Consider the following 18705-nt stretch of genomic DNA (forward strand, 5'->3'; position numbering starts at 1 on the left):
AACAAAATCAGGACTTAAGCAAGAATTGAATTACGTAAGTTGATTGCTATTAATTAAAATCATTCATGAAGTATATATCTTGCATTATTAGTTTGATATATGTTAATATTGTATAGTAGGAGCATACGTAACTCAAATAATTGTAAACTATAGGTAAATGAATTGACATACACCCTCTATTCATGGACATGTAATTATAATAATGCATTAGTTTGTATTAACGAGTTTTGTCGGCCAACGACAATTGTCTGTTCCCAATCTTTGATTTTTGGAAACCCTCTAACAAATAGCGCCTCTTCCTCATATTAATGAAAAAAGAATTTGCATACGTTATAGTACGTTACTAGTACAAGCAATATTTTATAGTACATTGTTTTTTTGGAATTAACGATCATATATTCATATACTTTCGTATGTGTTATTTATCTGATTATTGTCTACATATGAATAAGTAAAAATCGGTTTAGATAGATAAGATAAGTGCAAACAACATAAGCGGAATAAATTAGATAGAGAGTAAATGAGATCGGAAGAATTTCATTAAACAAATGTAATATTTCTAAACAAATTAGAGCATGTCATATGTTCTAAATTAAAAGAAAATTATGACTAGTATTTCTAATGCGACCCTACTTAAATGGAGAAGTAGATGGTTGCATAAATATTAAGTTCGGACTGAGAGATTATTATGATAAAGTAACTGTCAACCACGACTAATAATGGTAATCTGAATTCAATTTGGCTTTTATTTATGATGAACATAAAGTCAAACAAACTCTTTAATAAATAGATGAAATTATATTTATAATTTGCTCAATAAAGTACGTCAATAATCATGTATAGGATCGGATTATTCTCTTACAAAAGTATGCAAATTGATCTTGTAGTGCAGAAGTAATGTAGACATGTAGTAGTAGTACTAGTAATATACATACACATACTTGTATAAGATAAGATTATTGATTAATTAATTAATTAATTAATTCAACCACCACAAAATTACAACTAACATTATTAATTATAGTATATGCTTTACACAATTATGCATGTGGTTATGCTATATTCTTGTCCCTCTAATAAATCCATGCATGCATATTATCAAACATTCCGCTGGCTCTGCAAAACAAGAATGGGTTGTTATGGGTCAATAATTCATATGATGGCTAAGCACCCCCAAAATAATTTATACTTTTCGATTCTTTTTTAGCCTTTTTTTCTTTGGAAAATCCTTAATTAATTAATTAGATTATTACCCTTAGCTTGGACTTTTTTTTTTTTTTGGTTTAATCATAGCACGAACGAATCTTATCAATTAAGAAAATTTAAAATGTTATGTTATCTTTACTCTCGTTTTTGGAGTATACTGTAACTAACAATTAGCAACAAGATTAGAATGAGATAACATGAACGATAATTATGAAATCGATTTTATTTTTTATATAAATCATTTTATTTATGTATTAAGTTGTTTTGTGCTACTTGGATACTCTTTAATTTGTTTATTTTTGGTTATAGTTTTTATTACATTGATTGTATATTCATTCTCTAATGTATATACATATATTTAAAGTATTATAGGGTTGATATGCTGTTATTTCTAATTTACCTCAATGATTTTTTATTTCCTAATGATTTCCTTACATACCGAATTATAAACTAATTATTAATTATAACGAGAGTTAAAATTTTGAAAAAGGTACTCCGATCCGATCAGGATTAAGTCTTTGCACCTTTCATGAACCAACTAACTAATACAGAGTACAATTCAACGACTAATAACAACATTAGTTATATAGTAGTACTAGTTAATTAATTGTATGTAATTTGCATGCATAAATCACATATTCACATGGTAGATAAAGTAGTCAACCTTGTGAAGCTAGAGTTACAACTTTTCTAATAAACACATGTGGTAGGAATAAGCTAGGGAATTAGTTTAAGTTCATGAATCATATGATTAAGTTTATAATAATGTCTCCATAAAGTGGTTTAATGAAAATATGCTAATCCTAGTTGGGTAAGATATAGTAAATATCTTATCAACTACTCATCATAATTTATTTATTTTTAAATAAAAAAAAAATCCAATAAATCAAATTCTAACACCCAATTAAAAAAAAATTGTAAAAAGTGGTCCAATTAATAATATTCCAATGCTTTTAGCAAAGGGTCCCGAAATAAAGAAGAAAGCACAAGTGTTAAGGAAAAAGTACCAAAGGAATTGGGTATAGATTAGAGGACAATAAACTAGGGAGGAAGCAAGAAGAAATAAAGGAAGTTGATTTTAGAGGAAGCGGGCCGGGCTTGTTGGGCTTGAAAGGACTTATGGGTGAAGTTGAGTTGCGTAAAGCCACCCCGCTGGCTGCTGCATGAACGGGCCCACTCAACCAAATGTATCGCCCCCCCCCCCCCCCCATTTGAATATAGTTTAGGTGGAGCATTCTTCGTAACCCCAAAAATTTCCTTGTAAAACATTCATTTTTTTGGACCACCGTCTGGTGCATGGATTTTATTTTTTGGTTTTTGTGATGATGTGTAAACTACCGAGTTTTTAGATAAGAAATCATATGCTAATATACGAGATATATGAATAACTTTACTACAAAAAATGCACGAGATAGCACTAGTGAATGGATATAATTAAATGTTTTTTTGTTTAGTAGATTGTATAGCTTTTTCGGGATTTAGTATTTGAAAAATTATGATTATAAGCTGTAACTAGACTTCGACGATAAAGGATTCAAGTCTAACTAAGCTTTTAGCCATAGAAATTAGAAAGCCCTTACTACACACCAAGCTTTCTACATTTTCAAAGCCAAAACGAACTCAAGAGTTTCTTTAGTTTAGACGGAGCAAATCTTTTGTTGGCTGATCTAAGTAATACAATATATACTACTCCGTATTTAGGTCTATAATTTAATAATTTATACCACGTACGTTGCATGATCTATGGACTATGGAACATCTATCAAGAAATCAATTACACAACTGACTAGATTGTTAATGTTAATTATATGTTGTATCTTAATCAATTGTAATTTAATATTTTTAATTTATCCACTAAATATGCATTAGGAGTTTCCTACAACGAAAGTTTAATACTTCGTATTTCTTTTTGTTTGCCTTATTATACCTTTCTAGTATATATGTTACGGAGTATAATTTTATATACTATGTGTGTTATGTTCTTTATAATTTAATATATATCCCTTGTCTTGTTTTGAAAAAGACTAATCCACCATACTTTAAATAATGTGTGTCATCAATTCAGGAAAAGAATCTTCTTTGTCTAAGCCTACCTGTACTCTAGAAAAGCAAAGCAGCCAGACATCCTAATTCGTCCTCTTGGAAGTTTATTGAATTTTCTCTTTCAAAAGTTGCTTCATTTCTTTGAAAATTCTTTATACCAAGTTTATTGTATATACTGTATTATTCTTGTATTAGTAGTTTTTATGGCAAAAGAAAGCAAAGGCAAACTTGATTAATGATTGCAAATTAACTAGATTATAGTATATATTTGATGCTATTTTCCACCCTTTGAAATAGTTCGTTGTCTCCTTGATTGTTATACTATACTGATTGTTGAAAATTAAATCATCATTTCCTAATCAATACGAGTACTATTGGTTGATGATATAATTTTTCAAGATCAGATCTTTATTATATTTAGTTTAGACTATTTTTAGTTTAGACAACACTTAAGGTGCATAATAAAACAATATATATTACGTCGCGTAATAGTACTTAATTTTTCACATTGATTTCATCATCAGATCAACATAATTAATAGATTCACAACAAGGTAAGTGAGCACTATATATTAAGGTAAGTGTAAATTGTTTGAAAATTTAGACACATCATATCATCTACTAGCATAATTTTTAACATTATTTCACTCTAATAGAGCATATAAAAACATATTCATGGGTTCCCTCAAAAAAATAATAATAAAAGGAGTATATATATATATTCATGGATCTCAACCATTAACTCCAGTTTTTAGTTGAGTTAGTCTTTTAACATGTTAAAAGTCAAACCTCATCCCCCTCTTATTTCAAAGTGGATTATTAAATGCTGGGCATGGTGTGGTCTATGTTATATCCACACTTCAAACTCAATGAGCTGTTATATGAGAGGGTATGATAGAGTATATAAAACGGACTTCAACCATCAACTTAAACTTTTGATTAATCTCACTAAGATACTTTGATCTATAAATGATTCTTAGCATGTGAAGGCCAAAATGAGGACAAATATACGGAGTGTTCAAGAAGGTGAAAGCTAAGATAAGGATAGGGGTGAAAAGCTACGTGTTAGTTACATAAGGCCAAGTTTCTTAGGTCTAGACATAAATTACTACATAAGGTTAGAGTAAAGTTGTAAAAGATTTTTTTTATTTTGTCCTTTGTAACTATTGGAAATAAGTCATTTTCGTGTTTTTCATAGTGGAAGAATTGTGATGGTTTAGAAAATGACAATACTACGTCCAAATTATAATACTTACAAAATTTAATTAATAATATAGTAAACGTGCTATGCTATACTATACTTTTTATTCCTTCATATATTATTGCCATTTGGTGGCTCAAATAATTGTACTTCACAAGTGAGAGCAACTCTAAACGAATGAAGTATTTTGGATGACCAATCATTAGTAGTGGTGAGCAAGATACAATCGATTGACGTGGGGAGTAAAATACAATCGATAAACGTTCTTTAAACTTAACATTTTCGTAATTGTCAATCTATAAATTTGACTGATAAAATCTCTAGTAAAAAATTTTTTAAATTGATTTCCTAAAAATACTTGTATACATTGAGATAAATTTAATCAACTAATTTGCACATGAATATAGTTTTCCTTATACGAAGTATATAAATTACAAACGATGATCAAAGCGGAGTTTATGTGTTTATGATCAATGTTAAAAGCCAAAGTGCAAAGAACATAAAAACATGGAGGTGTACAAAGTTTATTTTAAATTTAGAAATTAAAATCTGTTTTGAAAATATTACAATATACTCTTCTTTTATGTCTTTTACCTCGTACAAGAAACTAGATAGGGAGAAAAGCATGAAAACATAGTAAATAATCATTTGTTCAATCAATAGAGAACTAGAGATCTTTAATTATGACAACCATATTCTTTCATGACAAGTGAAGCAACGATATACACAATGAAATGCAAGATATGGTAAAAAAATTTATAGAAGAAAGAAAATAATCTTTCTCTAGGTTTATTTCTATCATTCTCCTTGAGTAGAAATGTCAGGAAATGTAATCATAATTCATCATGCAACTATTAAATCTAAACATAAGGCGACGAAAGAATACAACGTGAAATTCACACTAGACGTATACATTAACGTTTTATTTTCTAGTAATTTGTTTTTACTTGAATTATTTAAATTGCTTTCACGTATTAAAGTTTATGAACTTATGTCGTCGTCTAAAACAAGTCAAAAATAAATCAAACATAGCACATTGCATGTGTATAGCTTTGAATTTATAGTGGAATATTTTTTTTTTTTGACACAAAATAGGAAGATATATATATTCCAAAATTTATAGTGGAATATAGCTTAACATTTCATATTAAAAATTCAAAAAAAAAATCAATATTAGTAAAGGGATGCGTTGTTGTTGTATTAAAGGGCTAAACTTTTGCTGGACTTCACATGTTGTCGATCCTATTGGGCCAGAAGCCCATATTTTTGGTAGACCGCTTATATTATTGGGCCGAAGTACAACATCCACTGGCCCAATATGTTTTGCCATTCGTTAACTGCCGAGGCCCATCATACATGATCAATTACTGATTCAAGAATTTAGTGTTGCTAAACCTTTTTTAGCTCAAAACTACATATAAAAATAATATTTGAAAAAAATAGTATACATTTCTAAATTTTCTGTCTTAAACTAATAGTTACATTACCCTAAACATATGTAGACTAAGAATATTTTTTCATGACAATTAGGGATAACTCAAGTGGTTAGACATTCCCTCCCGATTTCAGTGGATTCTGGGATTGTGGATCTCTCACACAAAAAAAAAAAAAAAAAAAAAAATGAAAATTTTTTCTCACGGTTGAAACCTCGTGACTAAGAAGAATATGACACAATTGTACATGTTCACCTGGACAACTATTCTATTACTAGCCCTAATACTAGTGATTTGTGTAATGTAAATTTCTTTTGCCAAAACTTGCAAAATATAGATTATAATTATCAAATGAAGGGAGTATATAGTAGGAGGTCTAATTGAGCAGATGGACCTTTGCTTGGTCAGTTGCAACTAGCTATGTGAAGAGGTTTAATCAACTCATGGCCAAGAAACTCTGCAAGTTATAAGGAGCAACGACGTTGGGTCCTCCCAACCAAAATTCACTCGCGAATTGCTCGTTAGCTCTATCGGTAGTATGCCCTGCATCGAACCATAAATAGTCGGCTGGATTGCTACAAATTGAGAAGCTATGCCCTTCCTTCTGGCAAGTGAAGCCACCGTTGAAGGGTCCACTTCCACAACATGCTGTTTCACTTTCCTTGAATCCTATCATTCATAAATTAGGTGATGAATTATAAAAGTAGATCCTAAGACATACGTACATATATTATAGTTACATATACAGAGTACTATTTTTAATTTAGGACGTGTGATAAAAAGGGAATTGAAACATAGACGTACCAAATCTATTGCCATTTAAGACACGGATGTGCAAGGAGGTGTGGAAGTCATATATTGTGTATTTGAACCCTGGTAAACGGTATTGCAATCGATTAGCTAGTGTCGCGAATTCAGCGTTGTACATCCTGGCTAGCTCTAATGGCTCCTCGAGACAACTTCCATCATAGTGTAGCATAGACTTCATTGATGGCATGCACCCAATAGGTCCTACATTTTGGAACGCAAACTTCCTTCCTCCTTGGCTGTAGATTGTCTATATAATCGAGGATATACATAGACAACATCATTAGTTGAATAGTTTGAATGATTAATCCGAGGTTTGTAAGACTTTGAGTATAGGTTATGTTTGACAGAACCATGTACGTTAAAATTTCTTGACATATAATCAATTAAATATGAAGCTAACTCTTTAAATCACAACAAACTAAAGTAGAAATTACATTTAAAAGTAGAAATTGGATTTAAGAAATCTTACGTAAATGTGATTGGTAAGGTTACCAAGTATCTGGTTCACGTAGTCTCTCTTCAAAAAAGGGGAGAGAGGGAATCCTTCCCTATTCGTCTCGAAAAGGCTAAATAAGTCATTTCCTCCAATGTTAAACAAGTAAACTGCTTTGGATATTATCTTATTAGCCTCAAATTCTCCAACTTGTAGTTTCAATCGATGAAACATCTGGTTGAAATAGTACATTTGCCTTGCCAAATTTATCTGGAACAAAAACGTATGAACAAAATGATTTAAATCAAATTTTGATACTCAATAATGTAAAATGGTACCTTATGTTGAGATTATTGAAATGTATTATGAAGTATATAGTAACTACAGAAGTACTAGATGAATTTAATTTATTTTTTCGGATATCCCAAATCATAATCACTAGGCCAAAACTTCAATAAACAAACCTATTTAAATGTATTTTAATCCTAAATTGAATTTGAGCAGCCTTTATTAAAACTTGTCTTAAAAATGAAAACGAGCACTTTTTAAGGCCATAAGTTAGAAATTCTTTTAGAAGAAATGTAATTGAGAGTGAAGGATAACTCAATTAGTAAGAGCTTCTCCCAGTTCCAATCTTTCTCCATATATTTTCATTTTCTATATAAATGATTAAATGCGCACTGCCCAAAATTTAAAAATGACACAAAACGTAAATTTAGCAAATAATAATAGGAAAAATTAAAAAAAAGTAATACCGTTCCTGGACGAGTTTCAACCAGCACACAAGCACTTGCAGATGCAAAATTAATTCCTTGGGTAAAGTCCTCAAGCCCTGGTTGCAAATATGGCCGCAAAAATGGCAAACCCACATATTGAGCTGCCATAACATGTGCACATACACGTATTGATCAATGAAAATCACTCGAATCACAGAGCTTATTTAACTTTAGATAACAATATATGTTAGGGAGGTGATTGCTTAATTAAAACAAAACATAGTGAACAAATTGTAAAGGTAGCAATATATATACATACCTAAGAAATCTGGGATTACACGACCATCACTATACCTCCCAGCAGGTCTCTTGAAGTAAGTATCACCATAAGGCCAAAACTCGGCACCGGCCCCCTCGATACCGTTGTACAAGGTCATACCGCCATCGTAGAGCGAATCGCCGAACACGAATAAGGGAGTCTTGGCTTGGGCATTGGAGGTGGTAAAGAGTAGAGTTGCATATAGCGCCAATGTTAGCAATATGGTCCTTGTTCTTCTTCCCATGAAAAAAAGTCAATGTGTTTAATTTTGTGCATCAAGAATAGACCAGCTTTATTTGTTATATTTTTTTTGGTTAAATTTTGGAGTGTAAAATTGGGTGAAATAATGTATGATACAGAGTTTGATTAAATGGAAGCACGTTAGTGATTAATTATTAGGACGTGGTATGCATTCTACCGTACTATGTGCGGTCCATTTTTAATTCATGAAACACCATATCTTATGATTTATGCTTAATGATTAGAGACTGTATCATGTTTAATGGTAGATTATGGGGACTAATCCTATCCTTATTAGGTTGAAATTAATGGCCTATTTGCAGTAAAACGAGTAGTCTTATTAGTATTGAACTATTGAGTATTTAAATCGTTTATTAATATCAATTTGTTATAATGTATGTATTATAAAAAAAAACATAATAATTACTCCATAAGAAATATTTATACGGTAAAATTGAAAATATACAACTTGTGAATTGAAAATTTGAAACAGTCCATGTTCCATTTACTACATTATATCTAGCTGATTATCAATTTACCGTGTTTATTGGCTAAACAATTGGAAGTACATTTTAAATATTTTCCCCCTTATACATATGAAATTATGAATAGCTCAATGGTTGACATCAATTTAATTTATAGGTATTATGGAGTATAATACATCATTACCTTATGTCAATATGTCATCAATAGGTTAGACGGAAGAAGTCAAGTACATGGGAGTAAAAAAAAAGGAAGAAATATCCACATTTTATAGTTTTTACTTTTAAATATTAAAAAAAAAAAAAAAAAAAAAAAAAAACCTATCATCATATCATGGCAACTAAGAAAGCAAAATGCTTAAATAAATGCATAAAAAATAAAAATGTCATATGGGCTGATAGTCTGGTACCCATCATCATCCATGTGACAAGATAATCAAGGTTTATTAATTGATCTGATCTGATCTGATTCGTTCAACCAAACCTAATATTCTATATTCTCCTCATATTAATATTACAAATTTATAATTGGTTTCCAAAAAAAAAAAAATTATTACAAATTTATAAGTATAGTATATTAAAGGGAGGGGTTGGGGGGGTGAATCATTAAAACTTTGCTGTTGCTGCTGATCTTTTTGGGCCTGAAGGCCTACTTGTTGAGTGTTGCGAGAGAACTCATATCATTGGGCGGGAACAATAGCTATAGGCCCAAAATTTTGTTGCTCAAACTGATCAGCCCCAGTCTAAATTCAAGAATATAAGGTTTGTGTTAAGCCATCAAACCCATTGTATCAATTAGTCAATGAATTACAAGTATATAGTATTGCAAGATATATTAATGCTAAAATTCTTCTAGTAACTCAAGACTAAAGATAAAAAGAATCTTTGTTGAATAAATATTTGGATTCCATTTGGAAATACTAGTTATATTGTCTTCCTAAGACCTTCATGACAAAAAAAAATGACACAATTTTACATGCCCTTTACAATTGTTGGACTATTTTCATACTTTTCCTAAGCACTCAATCTACAAACGGTATAATGATAACATTTACCAAGTAATACAAACAGCAAATGTGACAACTTTTTCCGCACATGCTACAAGTAGTATATATCTCACTATTATTATCGAATGACACCTTGTTTCATCGATTGCTACCAGCAATGTGTGAAGCTTTAATTCAACTCATGGCCAACAAACTCTTCAGGTTGTAAGGAGCTACAACGTCGAGTCCTCCCGACCACATTTCATATGCAAATTGCTGGTTGGCTTTCTCGGTAGGATGACCGGCATCAAACCACAAATAATCGGGTGGATTACTACAAGCTGAGAAGCTGTGCTCCGTCTTTTGGCAAGTGAAGTCACCGTTGTACATTCCACTTCCACAGCATGCTGTTATACTTTCCTTAAATCCTATCATACATTATTGACATGAAAAATGTAAGTCATATAGTCACGCATACTATTTTAGATTGTCTTCTTTTGTTGTTATAAGGGTGTTAAAACATAAACGTACCATAACTATAAGCATTGAGGACACGGAGATCTACAGCGGTGTAGAAGTCGTATATTGAGTATTTGAACCCTGGTAATCGTTTTTGCAATTTGTTAGCCAGCTTAGCAAATGCAGCGTTATGCATCCTAGCTAGCTCGTCTAGATCAGCTAAACAGCTCTTTTCGGGTCGTAGCATACAAAGGGTCTTCATTGAGGGGAAGTGCCCTAGAGGACCAATGTTAGGAAATGCAAATTTCCGTGCTCCTTTGTTGTAAAGTGTCTAAAAAAATAAAAGCATAAACATAAACAAAGTCACTTGTTAGTTATATTGAACTTATTTTGTTTGAAATAAGTCCAACTTAACAAAGCTATTTATTAGAAGAAAGAAGGATTAGGAGTTCTTACATAAATGTGGGTGGTGAGTTCACTGAGTATCAGATTAACGTAAGCTTTCTTGGACTGAGGATTGAGAGGAAGCTGTGGAAGGTTAGTCTTATTCGGCTCAAAAATGCTAAAGTAGTCATTTCCTCCGATGTCAATCAAGTAGACTGCCTTAGATAACAGCTTGTTGCCCTCTGATTCTCCAACTTGCTGTTTCAATTTTCGCACCATTTGAACAAAGTAGTACATTTGCAAAGCCAAATTTATCTGGCAGGCAAAAAAAGAAGTAAAAAAATGTGAGACAATCTATGAACAAAATAATCAAGTTAAATTATGATTGACTAAAGAAAATGTATCTTCATGTTGAGATTATTGCAATGCATTTTGTAAAGTAGATTATAATCAGTTATGTATTCCATACTTGGTGCTAGCATAGTAGCATGAAGTGTATCGGCTAAATCCTCTGAAAGTAACTCATGAAGTACACATAACACTCGTGTGTTCATTTAACGAGCAATTTATTCTATTACCAATTGGTTTTGAGATGAAAGTGGTTAAACTGTCCTGTTTCTTAAGGATGCCCAAATGTATACAAGTACTTGTATTTCCACTTTTTACCTAGTACTCGTTTGTAACTATGTACTACAACTCCCTTGTTCTCATATTATAAGGTTCACTAAATATTGAGACCAAACATCTAGTGTTGATTGCTCTTGATAACATTGTTGATCTAAATAATCCACTCTTAATGTAAGTACCGAAAACAGCTTCATATCCCAAAACTTGTCTTACAGCATTTGGCCATTGATTTTATCATCAACAATTCATGTTGGGTGCCACATATCATAGCTGTTCATGCTCACCAACTGTTTGATCAAATGTCTATCAAAACCACATTCAAGGCAAGTGCCTCCTTCCTTCCTTAAGTCCCTAAACATCCAGATTAAAATATTAAAGCCATGTGATCGACATCAATCCCATCCACTCGGCCTCTTTCATTCATCAAGGATCCTGCTCTTTTTGAAGACTCCGATGATGTTCTGCATCTTTTGCCAATAAATTTGCCAACTCCGAGGCACTTTGTGTGTTTTCATTTGTCCTAGGTTTCCAGAGCAAAAACAAGATAGCAAAAATTCAGCCTCATACGAACCCATCACATACATTAAAGCCGCAACAACAACACCCATTCATTGATTGAATCCATTTACACATACTGAAACTAGAGCAAAAAGAATAGCTATGAGCAAACTCAGCCTCATTTGAATCCCTTGAACTTACTAAAGCTGTACAAAAAACTCAAAATACTCCAAAATTTTCGCATTGATCTTTTCCAAACTACGCCAATACTCCAAATTTTTCCCTAACTGCCTGTTTACAGAACTTGATCGAAAATTCACTTCTGATCGAATTCCCAGAAACTCCGATCCAAGGTTATTTTTGAAAAGATCTAGTAAGTCTCATCCACTGATCCCAATTCCTCGCCGATTGCATCAAACTAAGAGATCAACTCCAATCATCCCACTTTTTCTCTCTTCCAAAAACCAATTCAATTCTGATTTACTACACCTAATCTTTAACCCTAACTCTTCATAATTCTATAAACATGTGTTCACAATAATCCCAATCATAATTTCGCTTAATAACCATGGCGCCGCCATAGAAAATGAAACGGAGGGAGTACCAATTTATATTTCCATACTCATTTTCAAAAAATAAGATCAATTTTTTCTTTAAAAAAAAAAAAAATTACCTTTCCAGGACGAGTTTCAACCAGAACACAAGCACTAGCAGCAGCAAAACTAGTTCCTTTGGTATAATCATCAAACCCTGGTTGCAAATACGGCTGCAGATGCGGCCACCCCGCATATTCAGCTGCCAAAACAAGTACCATAAACATATGACTCTGGACTAATCAAACAACATTTATACAACAACTCATTTTAAAAATTTATTTTGTTGATTCGAAATAAGTACCTAAGAAATCCGGGATGACACGCCCATCACAATACCTCCCAGCAGGCTTCTTAAAGTAAGTCCGACCATAAGGCCAGAATTCAGCACCATCTCCCGCAACACCGGTGTACAAAGTCATACCGGCATCGAATAGCGAATCGCCGAACACGTATAAGAGATTCTTGGCATTGCAAGTAGTAAGGGATACAATGAGTAGTGTTGCATATAGTGTAGGCAAAATGTTACTACTTCTTGCTGTTGTTGTTGTTGCTGCTGCCATGAAGAATAATGTCAAGTATGCTAAGTTTGCGCATAAAAACCAACTTGTATTGTTATATTTCTTGAAAATGGTTGGTAAAGGTGTAATAGAATTGGCTATTGAGAACACGTTTATGCTTTGTTAGAGACGTGGGAATGTGGATTGGTGTCCGACAACTGCATCACAAGAGGTAAAGTGGTGCAACTTGTGCGATGGCGCAGGGCCCCCAACATAATTAAACTTATTAGCGAGTCTTTTAATACATAATTTGGCTTAATTAATTCAAGTGGGGAATACATGTGTGAGTACTTGAGGATGTCAGGTAATTGAATCTGGTTAGCTGCCTTTTTTAACAAATTTAATTTTTTTGCTCCTTGCTAGTCTTGCTATGGTCTTGCACCACAATGTTGTCGGGTTTACTTTGCTTGTTTGAGGTCGAGTCTAATTTTTTTTTACTAGTACTAATAAATAAAATGATATAAGTTTTTTTTTTTCATGGTTATGGACTTGTCTGGTGATATTGACTGATTTACTTGACTTGTTTAATGAGTTCACATCCTTTGATTTGAGTATTTAACTAATTTGCTTACTAATAATGCTACATTATTTCATAGTGTTTCATTTTGCACAAGAAAGTGATTAAACGTCCGTTACTAAAGAAGACAAATATGTTGATTAGTTAAGGATGGAGGAAATAAATAGCTTATATAATACAAGATTAGTTAAGGATGAAGTACATAATTTATTTATATTAGGTGCAAATCAAATAATCTACACCCATCATATTCATGGCTATATTTTATACTCTTTATTCCAAAAAATGCTCTAGTTTGATATATCTCGTTTAACAAACCAAATTTTAAATACTATACTAAATAAAATTCTGTAATATATTTTATTAAAAAAAAAAAAAGTATCGCATATTAATGTGATAGAGTATAAAACATATTCCTGGGTAAGCTGATGGTTGAGGCCCAGGAATATGTTTTATACTCTATCAATATGAAGCCTTAATAAATTGTCATGATGCGTAATTTTAAGATATATTTTCAACTAATGAAATTCTTTTTCTTCCTGTAAAAAAAACGACTAATATTTTTTATTAACACATAATACTTCATATTAAATAGAATATAATAACTAGAGTTTAACATTTTTAGAAACAATAAAAAAAATAACAAACAAAAAAACATCTATAACTATCATAGGTAAGTGAATCATTAGCTTGTATGTAGTACCACTTAGGTTGTCGGATAAAATCACATGCTTGATTCAATCTTTGATATTACGAAACAAATACTTAGTAGCTTATATTCCCTCCTTAAAATAATAAATATTAAGATTAATTAATTGATCAAAGTGCTAGAATACTGTAGAACAACAACCAATTTCATAATGACGAGTGCAAAATAATAAGTTAATAAGATTTGATTAAGTATTTTTTGGACAGTCTTTTCACAAATCCGATCATGTGTAGACGAATACATTTCGCTGGCAAAAAAATACGAAGAATGAGTCAAAGGTATTGCCAAAATATTTAAATGATTATGTTTTACGGATTAATTAGTTTATTAATTTTGTTTTTGGTACAGATTTTGTCTTTTACAATTTTTTTTTTTTTTTTTCTTTTGGGAAACTTCTTCTCTATTGTATCACTTTTGACTTTCTACTTTAATGCAATTTGTGATTTATGAGTATGAGAAAAGTATTTAATTGTACGATCTAGTTTGCACGCATATTAGTAAGAGGATGTCAATTTTTATTTCCGGTGAGAAAGTTTCTTAAGGATAAGAAAGGGACATACACTACATATCCAAATTGAATCGAGGCGAAACAGTGAACCGTTTAGATATATATGTATATTGTACAATGGATTGTTGTTTTATGAATTATGATGTGGATGTTATGGGTGTAGTAATAAAGGATATTACAGTCATTTCTCTAAGAGTATCAAAGCCGTTATTTTACAGCAATGATTAGCTAGATATTTGTGTCTTTTTGTGTTGTCATGTAATTGCTAGGAAGGTTCCTTATAGCTGTTATTTTGTTTTCAGTGTAAGGAAATCCTCCCCTTTTGTTTTTGCTGTACATAAGCACACTGTGCTGCTCTTCTGCTAATTAATGAGAAATGACTGAACATTCCCTCTGCTGATATTCTGCTCTTGTTTTCTCTCTGTCCTCTTGCACAATCGATCATATTTTACTCTTTATGGTATTAGAGCCAGGTTGTGCAAAATCGGGACTAAGAACATCAGACTTGGAATAGCATTCTCATTTGAATCCTCTGTATCTCTGCTGAAATTTTTCATTTCCTCTTTCTCTTCTCTTCTTTTCCACTCTTTTCTATAACCTGTTATGGCAGCTGATACAAATAGTCCTCTCTATCTGCATCCAAATGATGGGTCATACACAATAAGTGTTGGTAAACTCACTGGAGCAGCAGACTACAAATCTTGGAGAAGATCTATGGAGATAGCACTCACAGCAAAGAAGAAGATTGGGTTTGTTCTGGGAACTGTTTTGAGGTCTACTTATGCTCAAGACTCTGTGAAAGCAGATCAGTGGGATACATGTAACCCAATGGTAATCACCTGGATCCATGCTTGCTTGTCTGACACTATTAAAAAATCTGTCTTGTATGTTAATAGTGCTAGAGAAACTTGGGTGCAGCTTGAAAAACGTTTTTCTATGTCAAATGGGTCTAGGAAGTATAAGTTGAATAGAGATCTCTATAAGTTAAGGCAAAACAACAATCCTATAAATGTCTATTATACCAGTATGACTAGTTTGTGGGAAGAAATAGACTCAATGAATGTTTTGCCTGCTGTAACTGAAACTTCTGCTGAGATTAGAAATTTGTTGAACACAATATCAAAATATCAAGAAGAAAATAGGCTTTTTCATTTTTTTTAATGGCTTGGATGATATTTTTAGTGCTATGAGAACACAGCTTCTCATGTTGACACCTCTACCAACTGTTGAATCAGCATGCTCTATGCTGCAACAAGAGGAGAGCCAAAGAGAGGTGCTGAACTTGTCTGGTTCAAAACTCACTTTGTCAGCCATGTACAGTCGTGGTGGGGCTGTAGTGCACACCAATTCTGAAACACTAGAGTCAATTAGATGAAGAGTGGTGAAAGAGTGATTGAATGCAGTGCGTGTGGTGGAAAAGGTCATTCTCAGTATAAGTGTTGGACTGTTGTTGGGTATCCAAAATGGCATCACAAACACAAGAGTGTAATGTGAAGCCTGGATCCAGATTTCAGGATCATAAATGGAATAACAGGGTTGCACCAAAGATTGTTGTTGCAGTTCAAACCTCAAACAGCAACACAGGAACTGTAACTCTCACCCAGCAACAGTTTGAGCAGCTTCTTAAGGCTCTGCCAGGAGGTAGTGGGTCTAAAGACAGTGAAACTGATGAAGAATTGGATAATAGCTTCTCTGGTATGGTGTCTTGTAATGCTGTTGTGTCTTCCACATATGAGTGGATAATAGACTCAGGAGCCTCAGATCATATGACAGCAAACTTGAACATGGCAATTGATCTAAGAATGTGCAAAGAATGTCTTAAGATCAACTTGCCTACAGGTGATACAGCAAGAGTAACTCACCTGGGAACAGTTGAGCTTCCCAATTCTTTGTTTCTGAAAAATGTTCTGATTGTGCCAAATTTTAAACACAATCTTCTGTCAGTTCAGAAGTTGCTGAAGGATTCTCAATGTGAAGTGACATTTCATAAGTCACACATATGTAATCAGGGAAGTGATCACAAAGAAAATTATAGGAATAGGGAAGGCTAGAAATGGTCTCTATTACCTTGTTGAAAGTGATATGAATCTGCTGTCAGGTGATTCTGAGTTAGAGAAACACTCACATCACACAAGTCTGTCTGCAACATCTGAGACAAAATTGGTACCATTTTCTATATGGCACCATAGACTAGGGCATGCTTCCCTGGGAAAGCTCAAGCATATTGAGTGTGTGAAAAAGACAATCAAGGATAATACTCAAGTTTGTGTAACTTGTCCCATGGCTAAGTTTACAAAATTGCCATATGAATTGAGTGAATCTCATGCTTCTGTTCCCTTTGAACTGATTCACATGGACATCTGGGGTCCATACAGAGTGTGCACCAGAGGGAAATATAGATATTTTCTCACCATTGTGGATGATTACTCTAGAACCACATGGATTTATTTGCTGCAACAAAAATTTGAGTCTTTGTCTAAGCTTGAGATTTTTCATAATTATGTCCAAAATCATTTTAACTGCAAAATCAAGTTTCTGAGATCTGATAATGCTCTTGAGTTTCATGATCAACACTGTCAGACTTTCTTTGACAAGTTAGGAATTGTTCACCAAACCTCTTGTGCTGATAGCCCACAGCAAAATGCTAGAGTGGAGAGAAAACACAGACACATTCTTGAAATTGCTAGGGCCTTGAGGTTTCAAGCTGGGTTATCCTTGGAATATTGGGGAGACTGTGCTATGACAGTTGTTCATCTTATAAACATGCTTCCTTCTTCTGTCTTAAACAACAAAACTCCATATGAGATGTTGTTCAAAAAGTGTCCTAACTATTCACATCTCAGAGTATTTGGTTGCTTGGCATTTGCAACAAATCCAAGCATTGTAGCAGACAAGTTTAAACCTAGAGGGGTAGCTTGTTTGTTCCTGAAATATCCTGCTACACAGAAAGGATATAGATTGATGGAACTGGAAACAAAGAAAATATTTGTTTCCAGGGATGTGAAATTTGAGGAAACAATCTTTCCTTTCCATAAAGATTCTCTTGACAAATATATGAAGCATGTCCCTTGTGTTCTAAATCAGGCTGAAAAATTCAGAAATTTGTTTGTTGATGAACAAACTGATATGTGTGAAAATGATGAAACTGATGCTGAGGAAGAACAAATCACAAGCTCACAGCAACACTCTGAAAATACAGAAACTGCAGAAAATTCTGAAGAAATTAGTCAAGAACCTCAAATGTGACAGAGTGGAAGACCAACAAAAGAGCCAGTCTGGATGAAAGACTATGTTCAGTTGGGAAAAAGGTCAAGACAACAAATTGCAAATATGGCTGATACAATTGTAAAACCCGAGTTTTACTGTTTTATGTCAACTCTTGAGAAAAATAGTGATCCAGTTCTGTATAGAGATGTTGTTACCCAACAACATTAGGTTGATGCAATGAATCATGAAATAGATCAATGTGAAAAAAATGGGACCTGGATAGTGACAACTCTGCCAAAGGGAAAGAAAGTGATTGGTTGCAAACAAATTTATAAAACTAAGTATAAATCTAATGGTGAGATAGAGAAACACAAGGCAAGGGTAGTGATTCTTGGCTGCAGACAACAATATGGCCTAGATTATGGTGAAACTTTTGCCCCAGTGGCAAAAATGACAACTGTTAGAGCCTTGTTAGCAGTTGCAGCTATGAATGGATGGTTCACAGCTCAGATGGATGTCACAAATGCATTCTTGCATGGTAACCTTGAAGAGGATGTATATATGTCCATGCCTTCAGTATATTCTGGAATAGGCAACAGAATCTCAGTTGATTCTCAGGGAAATAATCCAAGCAAGAATTTAACTCTTGTGTGCAAGCTAACAAAATCATTGTATGGGCTCAAACAAGCACCCAGACAATGGTTCAAAAAGTTGTCCACCTCTTTAGTATCCTTTGGATACACTCAGTCAAAAGCTGATTACAGCTTGTTCACCA

At 33.0% G+C, this 18705-nt stretch overlaps 2 protein-coding genes across 2 annotated transcripts; both read right to left on the reverse strand.

Moving 5' to 3' along the window:
- Positions 1-5510: 5510 nt before the first annotated feature.
- Positions 5511-8754, reverse strand: LOC110684431 (GDSL esterase/lipase 4-like). The gene is made up of 5 exons (XM_021860893.1): positions 8161-8754; positions 7881-8002; positions 7162-7395; positions 6687-6939; positions 5511-6551 (listed from the first exon to the last, which is right to left on the reverse strand). The coding sequence occupies exons 1-5, from the start codon at positions 8402-8404 to the stop codon at positions 6319-6321; spliced, it is 1086 nt and encodes a 361-aa protein (XP_021716585.1). The 5' UTR covers positions 8405-8754; the 3' UTR covers positions 5511-6318.
- Positions 8755-9749: 995 nt separating this feature from the next.
- Positions 9750-13135, reverse strand: LOC110684432 (GDSL esterase/lipase 4-like). The gene is made up of 5 exons (XM_021860894.1): positions 12734-13135; positions 12510-12631; positions 10784-11026; positions 10400-10658; positions 9750-10296 (listed from the first exon to the last, which is right to left on the reverse strand). Exons 1-5 carry the CDS (start codon positions 12990-12992, stop codon positions 10064-10066), a joined length of 1116 nt encoding a protein of 371 aa, XP_021716586.1. The 5' UTR covers positions 12993-13135; the 3' UTR covers positions 9750-10063.
- Between the last annotated feature and the right edge of the window lie 5570 nt (positions 13136-18705).

This window comes from Chenopodium quinoa, unplaced genomic scaffold (genome assembly GCF_001683475.1).
Source record: "Chenopodium quinoa cultivar QQ74 unplaced genomic scaffold, ASM168347v1, whole genome shotgun sequence".
In the NCBI taxonomy this organism is placed as follows: domain Eukaryota; kingdom Viridiplantae; phylum Streptophyta; class Magnoliopsida; order Caryophyllales; family Amaranthaceae; genus Chenopodium; species Chenopodium quinoa.

What these genes read in the sequence shown, in the direction of transcription:
- LOC110684431 (XM_021860893.1), bottom strand. Translation starts at nt 8,404, where the DNA reads ATGGGAAGAAGAACAAGGACCATATTGCTAACATTGGCGCTATATGCA. An exon ending in TTGAAACTCGTCCAGGAACG is followed by an intron (nt 7,396 to 7,880) that starts GTATTACTTTTT and finishes TTTTTGTTCCAG; the next exon opens with ATAAATTTGGCAAGGCAAAT. An exon ending in ACCTTACCAATCACATTTAC is followed by an intron (nt 6,940 to 7,161) that starts GTAAGATTTCTT and finishes TCGATTATATAG; the next exon opens with ACAATCTACAGCCAAGGAGG.
- LOC110684432 (XM_021860894.1), bottom strand. Translation starts at nt 12,992, where the DNA reads ATGGCAGCAGCAACAACAACAACAGCAAGAAGTAGTAACATTTTGCCT. An exon ending in TTGAAACTCGTCCTGGAAAG is followed by an intron (nt 11,027 to 12,509) that starts GTAATTTTTTTT and finishes TTTGCCTGCCAG; the next exon opens with ATAAATTTGGCTTTGCAAAT. An exon ending in AACTCACCACCCACATTTAT is followed by an intron (nt 10,659 to 10,783) that starts GTAAGAACTCCT and finishes TTATTTTTTTAG; the next exon opens with ACACTTTACAACAAAGGAGC.